General features: G+C 36.4%; 3 protein-coding genes across 18 annotated transcripts in view; 1 reads left to right on the forward strand and 2 right to left on the reverse strand.

Moving 5' to 3' along the window:
- Positions 1-8950, forward strand: part of LOC135140229 (relaxin receptor 2) — a 140171-nt gene extending 131221 nt beyond the window's left edge. For 4 of the 5 annotated variants that reach the window (XM_064070701.1, XM_064070699.1, XM_064070703.1 and 1 more), the window contains 4 exons: positions 2211-2467; positions 8002-8233; positions 8295-8407; positions 8457-8950. In XM_064070701.1, the coding sequence (XP_063926771.1) occupies positions 2211-2467; positions 8002-8233; positions 8295-8407; positions 8457-8711 (857 nt within the window). In that variant the 3' untranslated portion in view covers positions 8712-8950. The remainder of the gene's footprint in view (positions 1-2210; positions 2468-8001; positions 8234-8294; positions 8408-8456) is intronic. The other variant, XM_064070702.1, reaches the window with a different exon arrangement.
- Positions 8835-9922, reverse strand: LOC135140245 (translational activator of cytochrome c oxidase 1). The gene is made up of 3 exons (XM_064070718.1): positions 9649-9922; positions 9450-9603; positions 8835-9400 (listed from the first exon to the last, which is right to left on the reverse strand). The coding sequence occupies exons 1-3, from the start codon at positions 9827-9829 to the stop codon at positions 8935-8937; spliced, it is 801 nt and encodes a 266-aa protein (XP_063926788.1). The 5' UTR covers positions 9830-9922; the 3' UTR covers positions 8835-8934.
- A 320-nt stretch (positions 9923-10242) lies between these two features.
- LOC135140256 (potassium voltage-gated channel subfamily H member 6-like) overlaps positions 10243-13477 on the reverse strand; it is a 262036-nt gene continuing 258801 nt past the window's right edge. For 5 of the 12 annotated variants that reach the window (XM_064070746.1, XM_064070744.1, XM_064070747.1 and 2 more), the window contains 5 exons: positions 12625-12735; positions 12302-12370; positions 11418-11952; positions 11163-11307; positions 10245-11109 (listed from right to left, as the gene is read on the reverse strand). In XM_064070746.1, coding sequence (XP_063926816.1) covers positions 11071-11109; positions 11163-11307; positions 11418-11952; positions 12302-12370; positions 12625-12735 — 899 coding nt within the window. In that variant the 3' untranslated portion in view covers positions 10245-11070. Of the gene's footprint in view, positions 11110-11162; positions 11308-11417; positions 11953-12301; positions 12371-12624; positions 12736-13477 lie in introns of all 12 variants that reach the window. The other 7 variants (XM_064070741.1, XM_064070737.1, XM_064070735.1 and 4 more) reach the window with 3 other exon arrangements.

A 13477-nucleotide genomic window follows, 5' to 3' on the forward strand; every position in this document is an offset into this window, starting at 1 on the left:
GAAACTGAAATATCTAAAAACTGAAAAATCGAAAAATCAAAAAAGTGAAGTCGAAAAATAGAAACCTTAAAAAATCGAAAAATTTAAAAATCAAAAAATTAAAGAATCGAAGAACAGGAAAATCGTAACACTCGAAGGTCAAGAAATGGGAAAATCAAAACATCGATTAATTGAAAAATCGAAAAATTGAGAGTTTATAAACGTCAAATTTGAAAAATTAAAAAATCGAAAATTTGACAAAATGACAATTGAAAAACAGAAAATCTAAAATCGGGAGGTCGAAAAATCAAAAGATTAAGAAATCGAAACATTTGAAAAATTCGAAAACTTGAAACCTGAAATATCGAAGAACTGAAATGAAAAATCGAGAAATTGAAAAATCTAAAATCGAAAAATTGAAAAAACGACAATTGAAAAACAGAAAATCTAAAACCGGGATGTCAAAAAATCGAAAGATTAAGAAATCGAAACATTTGAAAAATTGAAATATGGAAGAGCTGAATTGAAAAATCGCGAAATCGAAAAATCTGAAATTTTAAATATTAAAAAATTAAAATACCAAAAAATTGAGACATCTAAAATTTAAAAATCGAAAAAGTAAAAAGTCGACACATTGAAAAATCCAGAAGTCAAAAATGGAAAAGTCGAAGAACAGAAATGTTGAAAAATCCCAAAACTGAAATATCGAAAAACTGAAAAATGAAAGAAAAACTGACGAATCGAAAAACTGAAAAATCCCCAAACTGAAATATTCAAAAACTGGTAATCTAAAGAATCGAAAAATTGAGAAATCGAAAAATCAAAAAAGTGAAGTCGAAATATCGAAACCTTAAAAAAATCGAAAAATTGAACAATCAAAAACCTGCAAAACCGTAAGATCGAAAAATTGAATAATAAGTAAACTGAAAAACCAAAAAAACTGAAAAACCAATTAATTGAAAAATCGCCAAATAAAGAGTTTATAAAAGTCAAAAATTAAAAAATCGAAATATTTAAAAATCGTAAAATTGAAGAGAAAAACTGAAAACCGAGAAATTGAAAAACTGAGAAATTGTAAAATCCAAAAATTGAAAAGTAAACTGAAAAGTCCCTAAACTAAAATTTCGAAAAACTGAGAATTCGAAAGTTGAAACAGCAGAAATTGTGGTCGAAACCAGTTAGCCTGTGAAGGATTGAGAGAATCGAAGGAAAGTAGGGAAGTAACAATTTATTTTATTGATTTATTTGTATTATGTAGATTAAGTTAATTTGTACCCCTGGGAATCTTATTAAGCCTGTAAGGCAAATAATAAATTAATACAACTACTTTCCTGAATACTTAAGTGTTGTTAAAGCTAAAAATAAATACGTTATTTAGAAACAATATAAAATGTTTATATTTTTGTAATGTGCATCTTCATTCATATTGATATATTTCCATTTTCTACGCAAAAAATCCAGCGTTAAAGTAACTTATTCAGCGTTTATCACAACACAGCTCAGACGATTATCTAGATTGTGTTTATTTTCTCCTCTCCTTATTTTGAATGCACACACAATTCCGCCGCGTTTTTCACTTTCCAAACTGAATACGACCTCATTCAGCTGAAATCAGTTTTAACAGATGAACGTCCATGAATGAAAATTTAATCACATTACTAACTCGTCGGGACGGAAACTCATCTACTCTAATAAGCTCAAAATGAGACAGATTACAGATCTATGACTTTAATTAATCGTCTAGCAAAAACTATCCGTTTCACGAAAAGGTGAGTATTTTCTAGTTAATTAGGTTCGTCTTTAAGGTATTGCTTCGTGTGAACCTTGCTCTTTCGTGCACTTACACGTAATCAACTCGCGCAAATAATTCATGAAGCCTAAAGCCTATTATGTGTTTGCATAAATGTATTACCTTTCGTAAAAGTCCCGGGAGGCGGCCGATTCATGAATAGGATCAGAGAACCCGGGCTCACTCCATCATGCTCGTGTATAGCGGGCTTTAAATCCCCACGCAGAATGCGACATAATTCAGCAAATACCGTACTTAATTTTTAAACAGGGTAACGTATTACACTTTGCCAATTAGTCGCTTTCAGATTTTTTATTACAGATAAAAATTAAGCTCTGAAATTACGCAACAACGGCTTGAATATATTTCGTTTAATTTGTATTATTTGCCGCCTAAATTGTTACTACCCACTCATCATTAGCATCATTTTGGCAAATTTCAGGTTTCCTCTGCACCCTGTCGTGCGAATCGTCCGTCCTCATCCTCACCCTCGTAACATGGGACCGCTTCGTTTCCGTGACGCAACCCTTGGCCAGAAAACAACCCTCTCCGAGAACGGCCGCCCTAACTCTTGTCGTTTTGTGGACATTAGCGGTCGCTGTGGCTTTGGCGCCCTTCTCCAAGGGCTATTTCGGCAACCAGTTCTACGGAAGTAATGGGGTGTGTTTACCCCTGCATATACACCACCCTTACGACAAGGTACGCACCACAACAACATATTTACTAATTTTTGATTTTTAACCATCATACCCATTCATATTATGTGCACAATCAATAACGTCGCATTTTCTGCAGCTGCATCACCCCTTCAAAATTCATGTTTCTTACAAACCACATAAATTGCAGCAACAAATTTGAATACATCCTACATACGAATGCGGAATTTATTAAAATCGGGTTAAAGTAGACGTCGTGGCGCATCGTACTTATGGAAATCTCGTGTCGAAGTAATTTTTTATTTTTCGATGTAATTTATCCAGATTGAGCGCGACTGACAAGGAAAGCGTTTGTGGCGGAATACAGAAGCGGAGTTTTAATAAATGCGCTCGCTTGGAATTCTTTGTTATCCTTAGGCGCATACATAAAACGTATTAAGTAGTGACCGTGGCGGTATTTGCGCTTTTCTGAAACTCGGTCGTGGGACGAAAAAGTTTCGGGGAATTTTCGGGCAATAACAGTTTAAAAGATGCAAGAATTCCCCGTTTTGGAAACTTATTAAAACTCGTTTCGAGTTGAGGGAGTTTGCACTAATTGGAGTGTTGATTGTCGCTGTAGGTATTAACGAGGGAGATGCGCATACAAATTCGCGAATTCCGGCGGGTTGTTGGTTTTTGTGTCACAGCTCAAGAATTTACAGCATTTTTAAATTTTGTGGACTGCGAAAATGGCGCAGTCGGTAGGATATGGACACAAATTTAATTTTTTCAAGGTTTGTTTGTACTAAAACACTATTTTCGTCAAGGCTGTAGCAATAAAGCAAACACATCGAGCGCCAACTCCTTGTGTACATTTAATAGAAATTGGATTTCAAACTCATCTACTTTGCCTCGCAAAGTTTACGAAATTTTAGAGTAATGACATTTTGCCTAAAATGTTTGGCGTAATTAAATTAACAAATTTTCAACTAGGTTAAATTTCCAAGGATTTTTAAAATTATAAAATAAGTTAATTATCGTGTGCAATCGCACGCAAATGTTTTGAGCCTATGGGCGGATCGTTTTTGCCTGTCCTCACCGAAGAAGGCGGTCCAAATTCTTCAAGGGCAGAATTTGTAGGTAGGCTCAAACTACAACGAAATTCACATTTTACGTAACGATGGTCCGAACATGAATTATTTTGCTTTCTAACACTTTCGACCAATTGTTCCGTATAAAAAAATTTCATCACTTTTTCAAATAAAATACTCTTAAAAAAAACGGAATTGTCGTTGAGTGACATGTAACTGGCATAATAATAAAAACGTGCCATTTTTGTTAACTGATATTTTTTTCATAAATGTCGCAAAATTATTAAATTTGTCTAATCATCCCCACCAATAATGTGATGACATCACTTGAAATTTATGCATAGTAAATGGGTTTTAAATTGTATACAGTAACATAGTCCTACACATGTAGTTTATGACTCCGTGTTGAGTTTTTATCCAAAACGTCCAGAGTTTTGGAAAAAAAATCAAAATTATAAAACAATATTTTGCAATTTAATTTTGAATTTGCAAAATCGAATACTTTGAAATCTTGCAGATGTCACCTTAAAATTTTGCAGAATAAATACTAACTTAAATGTATAAAATATGATGAGTTTTATACTTGTGATTTATCACTGCATTAATATTTTTTAGATTTGGTTATACAGGTGTCTCAAAAAAATGAATGACTGAGTCAATTTATTTTATTGAAGAAATCAAGAATAGCAAAACTGAATACTTTGAAATATTGTAGATGTTTTGAAGCTTTTGTAAGCATGGTAACTTTTTCGAAAATTTGATTAATCAAATATGCGCAAAATCAAAAATTGGAAAAACTGAAATTCACTAATGCAAAAAACAGAAAATCTAAAAATACAAATCGTAAAAATCGAAAATCTAAAAATGGCTAATCAAAAAATCGAAAATTCAATGAATCAAATACCTAGGTCGATCGAAAAGTGGAAATTCACAAACCTCAAAAATCGAAAAATCGAAAATTGAAAAACGGGAAAACCAAAAAATCGAAAAGTCAAAAATTTGTATTATTGGAAATTAAAAAAATCAAAAACAAGAATAAAAAAAATCGGAAATTAAAATAATCAAAATATATAAAGTAAAAAAAATTGCAAAGCCTAAAAACTGAAACGAACAGAAAAATCGAAAAAGCAAAAAATTGGAAAAACAAAAATTCGAAAAATCTAAAATCGAAAAAGTGGAAAATGGAAAATCTGAATAAAGAAACTTGAAAATTCTGAAAATTGTCTAACAGTTGAGAATGGAAAAATTGAAAACCCGAAAATTCTAAAAATCGACAGTGGACAAATTGAAAATCGCAAAATTTAAATTGAAAAATTGAACATAGAAAAATCGATGAATTGAAAAATCGAAAATTCGACTACTCAAATTTTCTAAAAATCGAAAAATCATAAAACTGAAAAATCCAAAATTCTAATCATCGAAAGTCTGAAAACTGAAAATCAAAAATTCTGAAAAGCGGAAAATAGAATATCTAAAAATTTAAAAGAAAGAAAATTGAAGTCTAAAAACCGAAGAATGGAAAAATTAAAAATCAAAAATTCGAAAAATCAAACCGAAAAATTCAAAGATTTAAAAAGAAAATCGAAAAATCAAAAATCTGAAAATTGAAACTCGAAAATTTGGAAAATCGAAAAGTAAAAAAATTGAAGTCTAAAAGCTAAAAAATGGAAAACTGAACAATCGAAAATTCGAAAATCCAATATGCGAAAAACAGAAAATCTGAAAATGCAAAACTGGAAAATCAAAAATCTAAAAATGGAAAAACCGAAAATCGAAACTTCAATGAATCTAATACGTAGGTCGATCGAAAAACTGGAAATTCACAAATCTGAAAAATCGAAAATTTGCAAGATTGAAAAACCGAGAATTGAAAAATCAAAAAACCGAAAAATGGAAAAATCAAAAATCGAAAAATAGGAAAACCGAAAATTCGAAAATTAATAATATTGAAAACTCTAAAAGTCGACAATTCAAAAATCAAAAAACTGGAAAGGAAAATATTCGAAAAATCGAAAAGTAAACAAATTGCAAAGCCCAAAAACTGACGAACAGAAAAATCGAAAAATCGTAAAATCAAAAAGTGGAAAATCGAAAACTGGAAATTGAAAAATCGAAGATTGGAAAATCGAAAAATCGAAAATCGGAATATCGAGAATCGACAAATTAAAAAACCGAAAAATCGAAAAATTAAAAAATCGGAAATCGAAAAATGAAAAAAAAACGAAAATTCAAAAATTGAATAATCCGAAACTAAAATAATAGAAAAGTGGAAAAGTAAAAATTGCAAAGTCTCAAAACTGACGAACAGAACAATCGAAAAATAAAAAAAAAATCGAAAAATATCTAAACATGGAACATCGAAAAATCGAAAATCGGAAAATGGAAAAACCGAAAAATCGAAAATCGAAAATTCGATGAAACAAATACTCGAAAAAGCGAAAAGTAAAAAAATTGCAAGGCCTAAAAATTGAAAAATCAAAAAATCGAAAAAATGAAAATCGAAAAAACGACGATCGAAAAAAAATCAAAAAATCGAAAAGTGGAAAATCGGAAAGTAAGAAAATTGAAATCTAAAAGCTGCAAATTGCAGAACCATAAAAACTGAAACAAACAGAAAAATCGAAAAACCACAAAAACGGAAAAACGAAAATCGAAAAATCGCAAATCGAAAAATCGTAAAGTCAGAAAATGGAAAATCGAATAATCGAAAGTTGAAAAATCGAAGGTCGAAAAATAAAACAACCGAAAAATCGAAAAATTTGATGATTAATGGAAAATCGAAAAATCTAGAATAGAAGAATAAAAAAAACGGAAAATTGAAAAATCGGAAATCGAAGAATTAAAAACGTAAAATCGAGAATTCAAAAATCAAAAAAATCGGAAAGTAAAATATAATCGAAAAATGCAAAAAAATTGCAAAGTCTAAAAACTGACGAACAGAAAAATCAAAAAATCTAAAAATGGAAAGACGAAAAATCGAAAATTGAAAGAATGGCAAATTAAAAAATCGAAACATCGAAAAATCAAAAAAACGAAAAATTAAAAAATCGAAAAACGAAAAAACTGAAAAATCTAAAAACCAAAATACCGCAAATTTGAAAACTCAGAGAATTAGAAAGTAATAAAATCGAAAAGTTGATAGAAAAATGGAAACTGAAAAATCTAATTCGACGAAACTGTTGGTCGAAAAAACGAAAAATCGAAAATCGAAGTGACCTTTTTTTGAGACAGGCTGTATAAGTAAATCTAAAAAATATTACTGCAATGATAAATCACAGGTATAGACTCATCATATCAAATTTTACGATGACGTCATGCATTTTTTGGCGAAGATAAGCAAATACACTTTGATCGTGGCTTTGAAAGTATTCTTCGACTTTCGTTCCATTTCAAAATTTACTCTTTGTATATTTCAGTGGTCACAACGAGTTCACTAACTACGCTGAAGTATGCAAAGATTAAATTTGTCACCGAAAAGACGTCGGAAGTAATAAATTATTCTATCGGTCGAAGAACGTTCGGTCCGGTGTTACACCTCGACCCAAGAGAGACCGCAGTAAAGGATAACAAATGGAATGGATAAAATAAAGCGTCAAACATGATTGATAAACTTTAAACCAAAATTATGAAGTTTATAAACTGAACATTTTTTTTGCTTTTTGAAATGTAGTACACTTCAAAAAATGTCCGTGACTTATTTTAATGTGAATTTTATAACTACGGTCGGCACAATTAGACCTAATATTAATGTGATTTTGAGCATATTCTCGATGTTATTAGAGCAGGACAGGTTTTTTTTTTTCTAACTAATTGACAAGATTTCAAAGTATTCAGTTTTGCAGTTCTTGATTTCTTCAATAAAATAAATTGACTCAGTCATTATTTTTTTTTGAGTCACTTGTATGTATAAACAAATCCAAAAAATATTAATGGAATGGTAAATCACAAGTATAGACTCATCATATTCTGAACATTTTAGATAGGGTATTTATAAAATTAAAACTAATTCAGGGTAAGAATTTGGTCAACACGTAAATTTCGTTGTAGTTTGTAAATTCTGCCCTTGGACGATTTGGACCGCCTCCTTCGGTGACGACCGGCAAAAATGATCCGCCCATAGGCTCAAAACATTTGCGTGCGATTGTACAACCCCCAAAAACGCAAAATTCATGTTGTTTAATATTGACCGAACCATAATATTGGCGCAGTCGGTAGTGTTCCAATTCTGTCTATAATTAACTAACAGTGTTGAATTTCACACACCGTTAAACATTCATGAATTATCTGAATCCATACAGGATGTTTATTTGTTTGCGCTGTAATAAGATATATTGCAATGCACACTGCGAAATTTCTGTTCCATTGGGCAATTAGGGCAAATCAGGAATCAATTCAGACTGAATAATTAAATGCAAAATGGAAATTGTTCAAAATTTAAATCGACCGCGCTTTTGCGTCACATCTCTTTTAAACCTACTCAACCAATCACAATCATGTTTTCTTGCAGGGTTGGCAATACTCCGCTGTTATGTTCATGGTAGTGAACGCGTTAGCTCTGATTTTCATTTGTTACGCCTATTTGCGCATGATACACGAAATCAGAGCAAGCGGAGTCGCCTGTCGATCAACCAGACAAAGCCAAGAGAGAGATAAAGTTGCTCAAAGATTCGGAATAATCGTACTGACTGACTGTATGTGTTGGGTGCCGATCATTGTCGTCAAGTTGGTAGCGCTGGCAGGTTAGCTGTGACGTCACCGACTACTAGATGATTTTAATATATTTTGTTGTTGTTGTAATAGGGTGTTCCGTCCCGAAAGACCTCTACGCTTGGCTGGCCATCTTCATTCTCCCGATCAACTCGGCCCTGAACCCGGTCCTGTACACCCTCACGACCACCGTCTTCAAAAAGCAGGTCCGTACTCACCTTTTTACCTTGCAATTTCTCCTACTGGTTTTTCCAGGTGAGAAAAATCATCAACTCCTGCATCCACAAAAACCGCCGGCCGGACCCGCAGCACTCGGCTTCCGACTCGGGCTTCAGTTTGAGCTTCGGGGTTTTCCCGAAAGGTGGCAGCACTCGAAGGATACTGACGTACAGGGTAGGACTCAGGAAATCTGGAAACGAGGATAGGAAAAGTGATATTTTGTTACAGGGGACGCAGAGCAGCCTCACCACGAGCAAAAACAGCTGGAAGAGGCCCCCCACGGCCGTCTGATAATCGTAAAAACGTATTTTTCCGTTTGATCTTTGTTATTTCGTTAACCTGAGGTTAGGTGAAAACGGCACCGTCTGTACATTTTTCACTTAGGTGTCACAAAAATGGGGAAATACGTTTGAAAACATGTAAATAGTACAATGTATTTTTATATACAATAATTACACTTAAGATATCACTGTGATCCGTAATGTTAGAACCACTGTATCGATGTCAAATAAAGTTACGCAATATTGTCAGAGAGCCTCACCACTTCTGGCATAGCCTCAAGCTTCTCATACAAGTTTGCGCACAACTTCAAGTCGTCGTCGTTGAGTTCTTGAAGTTTGTAGGGGATGAACTCCACGCTAGCGCTGGAAATTTTATAGTTGAAGTCTTCTAGCGCCGCTACGACTTTTTTCAAGCTCGTGGCGCCACAAACAAACTGCAATTTTTGTTCAGGGTCTGTGATTTTAACGTCCTCGGCGCCGGCTTCAATCGCGTGGTCTGTGGCGGCTTCCAGTACCCCCTCGACCGGTTTTTCTGAATCCAATTCTGTTTCTATGATCCCTTTTTGTTCGAACATGTGCATAGCGCCCCCGTCGCTATATTTTCCTTTATTTTTGCGCAGCAACGTCGATATGTTCTGCCTCAAAGCGTGAAGGTTGCTTGTAAACACCTCGCACAGGATTATGCACCCTCCGGGCCCCCTAGAAACTAGAAACTCCAATAACCATCAAAGGATGCCTGAGGGCTCACTTTATCTCGAATAGGTGTGGCTTGCTGTTTGATTTGTCGCTCTCGCAACTCTTGATGACGCTCTGGATTGTGGCTAGTGGCATGTTGGCACGCCTGCATTGCTCGATGATGTTTTCCAGCTGGAGATTCTTTTTAACATCGGATGAACCCCCTTCTACAAAGACTAAAGTGAATGGGGGTTGATTTGGGTGATGCTTACCTTGAATAGCGACTTTGATTTGGCGGCTCAATCTAGTAAAAAGGGCCGATCTTGCCGCATCCTTGGCCCCTTTGATGTGCCTAATATTTTGCCATTTTGAATGACCAGCGAAGCGCCGAGGGGTGAAGGTGAGGTCATGGAGGGTGGCGAAGCGCAGGGTTGTAATCAAACTTTTGAACATTGCGTACGAACAGAGCAAAACAAGGGGGAAGTTTGTGGGATTTATAACCTCGAAAGCTTCGCATGGAGCAATGACATTTGGCGTGTCGGTAAAGTAGGTTTCTGGACATTTAATCAATATTTGGTTTTTGATAAGAGAATTAAGTGATATGAATATATATTGGGAAAAATGTAAAAAAAAAAAATGAAACGTTAAATTAAAACGAGATTATGTAACTATCGCATTTTTCATTGTTTTTAAAAATATAACCTCACTTTGTGACACAAGGATGTTTTACTGGTTGCCTACGTAGGTTAAGGTCTTATCCTTTCGTTTTGAGGTAAACGTTAGTAGTTAGAATGATAGGATAGGTCTCGGGGTTAATGAAACCCTGTGTACTTTCAATGCCTTTATTCATGGGCATGTGACGAGTATGTTATTTTATTTCATAGTTACATATTATTAAAAATATGATAAAATTGTGTATAAACATATAATTTGTGCTTACAAAATTTCATAAAAGCGATTTGATGCCAAAAAACAAGCGTAACAAATAATGTCAACAAACAATTAGGGAAATATTTCAAATTTGTCTTTCATTTTAAAAATCTTTTTATCCTCCTTAAAAAGATTTGTCGTTTATTTCTTATTCAACCTTATCGTAATTTTTGAGACGGATTTTCGTTCGGGTACTGGCGCCACGGTCGTTCAACAAACGAAACTCCCAAAAGAAACCCTATTCGAACTAATTATTGCTACTAAGAATTGCTACTCGAAATAAGGCTCATTGCTCGACAAGGCAATCCATCCAGATATGCGATGACTAATCATAACGATATGTAAAAAAACTACAAGGCGAGTCGACGTTCCGCCAGGTGTCGCCAACGCGGAGCGCGACTTCCGCCGCCAGAGGGCGCCGATCGCGCAAAACGTAACCAAGGACGTTATTGTCGTTTTCTGACGCAGCGCCAGCCTGAAACTTGGTTGCTGGGAGCGGGAATCTTTCCCCGATTTTCCGGGAATAAGCTAAGATGCGAACTGTTTACACGGAGTTAACTGTAACTATCTAGTACGAAATATCGAGAAGGGGGAAAGTCGGGGGAAAACTCCCGCTTACAGAGTGTGTCCTTATTTTAGCGAATTATTACATAATCTCACTGTTTGTTTGTATCTTTTGACAGTCTCTGGCTTCCTTCCGCTTACGTACTGAAAGCAATATAGTCAAAAGGATGATCGAACGGAAAGAAATCGAAAAGACGAAGCTACTTCTTGGGTTTCTTCGGACTGCCTTGCGGCGACTCCTGGAACCACTAAGTCAGTTTTGACATTTTTAACTTGACGATTAATAAATTACCAGATCGAGTTCGTCTAGCGACTCTAGTTTGGCGATCGGAGCCGACTTGTCTTCCTTGCTTTCTTTTTCTTTAGCGACTACCACGTCCGTCCACGAGGGATCTTGATACTTATCGAAATCAAAAGCTTTGTTGAATGATGCAAATCTAAAACTTCACTTTTCAGACCGTTTTCTCACCTTCGGAGAGAATGGAGCCCGACTATACTCCGTTCACCGAACAGATGGAGTTGCTCCACTCCCCCCTCTCCGCCTCACCTATGAAGTACTTGGGAATGCTGTTGACTCTTTGATATCGGTTTCGGCTCGCTGACCGACCTCTGAAACGTATATCTAATTCTACCAGGGTCTAGGTTGACGTTTTCGTACTCGGGCAGCTCGTGCCTCGCCGCCGCCGCCGCCTCCGCGCCCTGCCCCTGCAGCAGGCCCAGAATCGCCTTGACGTCGGCCGCCAGCGTCTGCTCCAGCGACTGCACCCTCCGCGTCAGGTGATCCAGTTTCGTGTTGATGTGCTCTAGCTGGCTCCTACTCACTACGAAATTGTCAGAATGTGTCTCTAAAGTGGAATGTTGCAAGTTGGGTTCGGCGGCGGCGTGGAGGGTCTGCGCCATGGTGGCGGCGTCGCCGTGGTGGGGCGGACTGGGGCTGTTCGTGTAGTAGCTGGTGCTGCTCGAGATGGGGACAGAGCTGTGGGGCTGCTGCGGGGGCGGCGCGTGGGACTCCTGGTACGTGCCCACGGACGACTGGCGGCGGATGGTGCGGATGCGGTGGCTGGAAGGGGGCGTCGATTGCGCTGCAAAAGGGGCGGCTGGTTAGGGGCTCGGACGCCGGCATGCGCATGCTCAGCTAAGCGGCTAAGATACATACATCGGAAGAATAGAAGTGCGAGCAATGATGAGAGGGTTGATTGACACTAGCGACGTACAGTGGGGGCGGAAGACACGGGGGGCGGAGCGGAAATACGCTAATACTGACTGACTGACTGACTACCCTATTAAGCGCTCTTGGAGGGGGGAGGACTACTTTTGCGCTACGAACTCTAGCTCTGGCTACGAACTACCTCGACACAAGTCTAACGAGTATTTCCACTGCACCCTCGATGTGATAGTGTGTAACACCGTGTAGAGAAACAGACATCTTACCTATTAGTGGCTGATGAGTTTTGTGTAACCTTAGGTCTGGTATACTTCTTTTGAGCTGTGATAGCATGCCTAAACACGGTCAATATGCAAAATTACTTTTATTACTGACACAGTTCAAGAATAAATAGAACATCGATAGTTACAACTGTGTCATTAATAAAACCAGGACAAAAGAAATTAATACGGGGTCGTTCCAAAATAACGAGCAAAAAGGGGAAGGGGTAGCACATCCAAACTGTCAAGAAAAACGGTATCTGTAGTTTGAGAATTTTGATCATTTTTGGTTAAGGGCTTCTTCACAAAGTTAGTCACCATGTTTTTACCTGTAATGGAATTCAGAGTGGACGATCTCTTTTTTTCTTCGCCGAAATCTAGGTTTATTGGTGTCACGTCTTGGCCCGCTTTCTCAGTAGAGAACTCCAGGATGCCATGCCCTGGAAAAAGGCGACTTAGTATCCCTCGGGATCTCAAGACTTAAGTACATAATAAATAAGTATATATTGTTACGTTGTTTTCAAAATACACCACCAAAGTCAGGTCAATTCAAGTCGAATCGAGTTCTGAGTACAGAGACATGACAATTATTCGCTGCACGTCGATTTAATTCCTGTAAATCAAAACACTGGTGTCAGAAGTGGGATTCAACATTAATAATTGGAAAAGAATTCTGAAGGTTTATGTCGATCGAACAGCAGGACACCAACTGCACCAATGGAAGAACAAATAAAGACGAGAAAATTGACGAAAATGAACGCAAAATGGAAAAATGAACGCAAAAATAAGCACAGTAATTTATGCGTACCTCATTTGTTTAAAAAAAAATTGTCAGTGCCGCTAACGCTAATAATATTTGATTAAAAAGAATATAGTGGAATTTGTTATTATAGCAACATGTTTTAAGTTTCTTATTTTCGAAATAAGTATACACGTATTAAGCGAAAAAAGGCAAAATGTAGCCCCGCCCACCCGCCCTATCTCAATTGTAATGATTTTTTTGAACAACACGATACTCAAAAACATGGTTTTAATTTCTTGTAAGCTCCACCCTCTTGCTTCACGGCGAATGAAAAAAATCATCACAATTGAGATAGGGCGGGTGGGCGGGCGGGCGGGCTTACATTTTGCCTTGTCGTTTTAATATTTGTAGATTTCTTTTCACAGCATGAAACTTAAAAC

This window comes from Zophobas morio, unplaced genomic scaffold (assembly GCF_036711695.1).
Source record: "Zophobas morio isolate AGI-343-1 ecotype UQ-CSIRO unplaced genomic scaffold, CSIRO_AGI_Zmor_V1 ptg000038l, whole genome shotgun sequence".
In the NCBI taxonomy this organism is placed as follows: Eukaryota; Metazoa; Arthropoda; class Insecta; order Coleoptera; family Tenebrionidae; genus Zophobas; species Zophobas morio.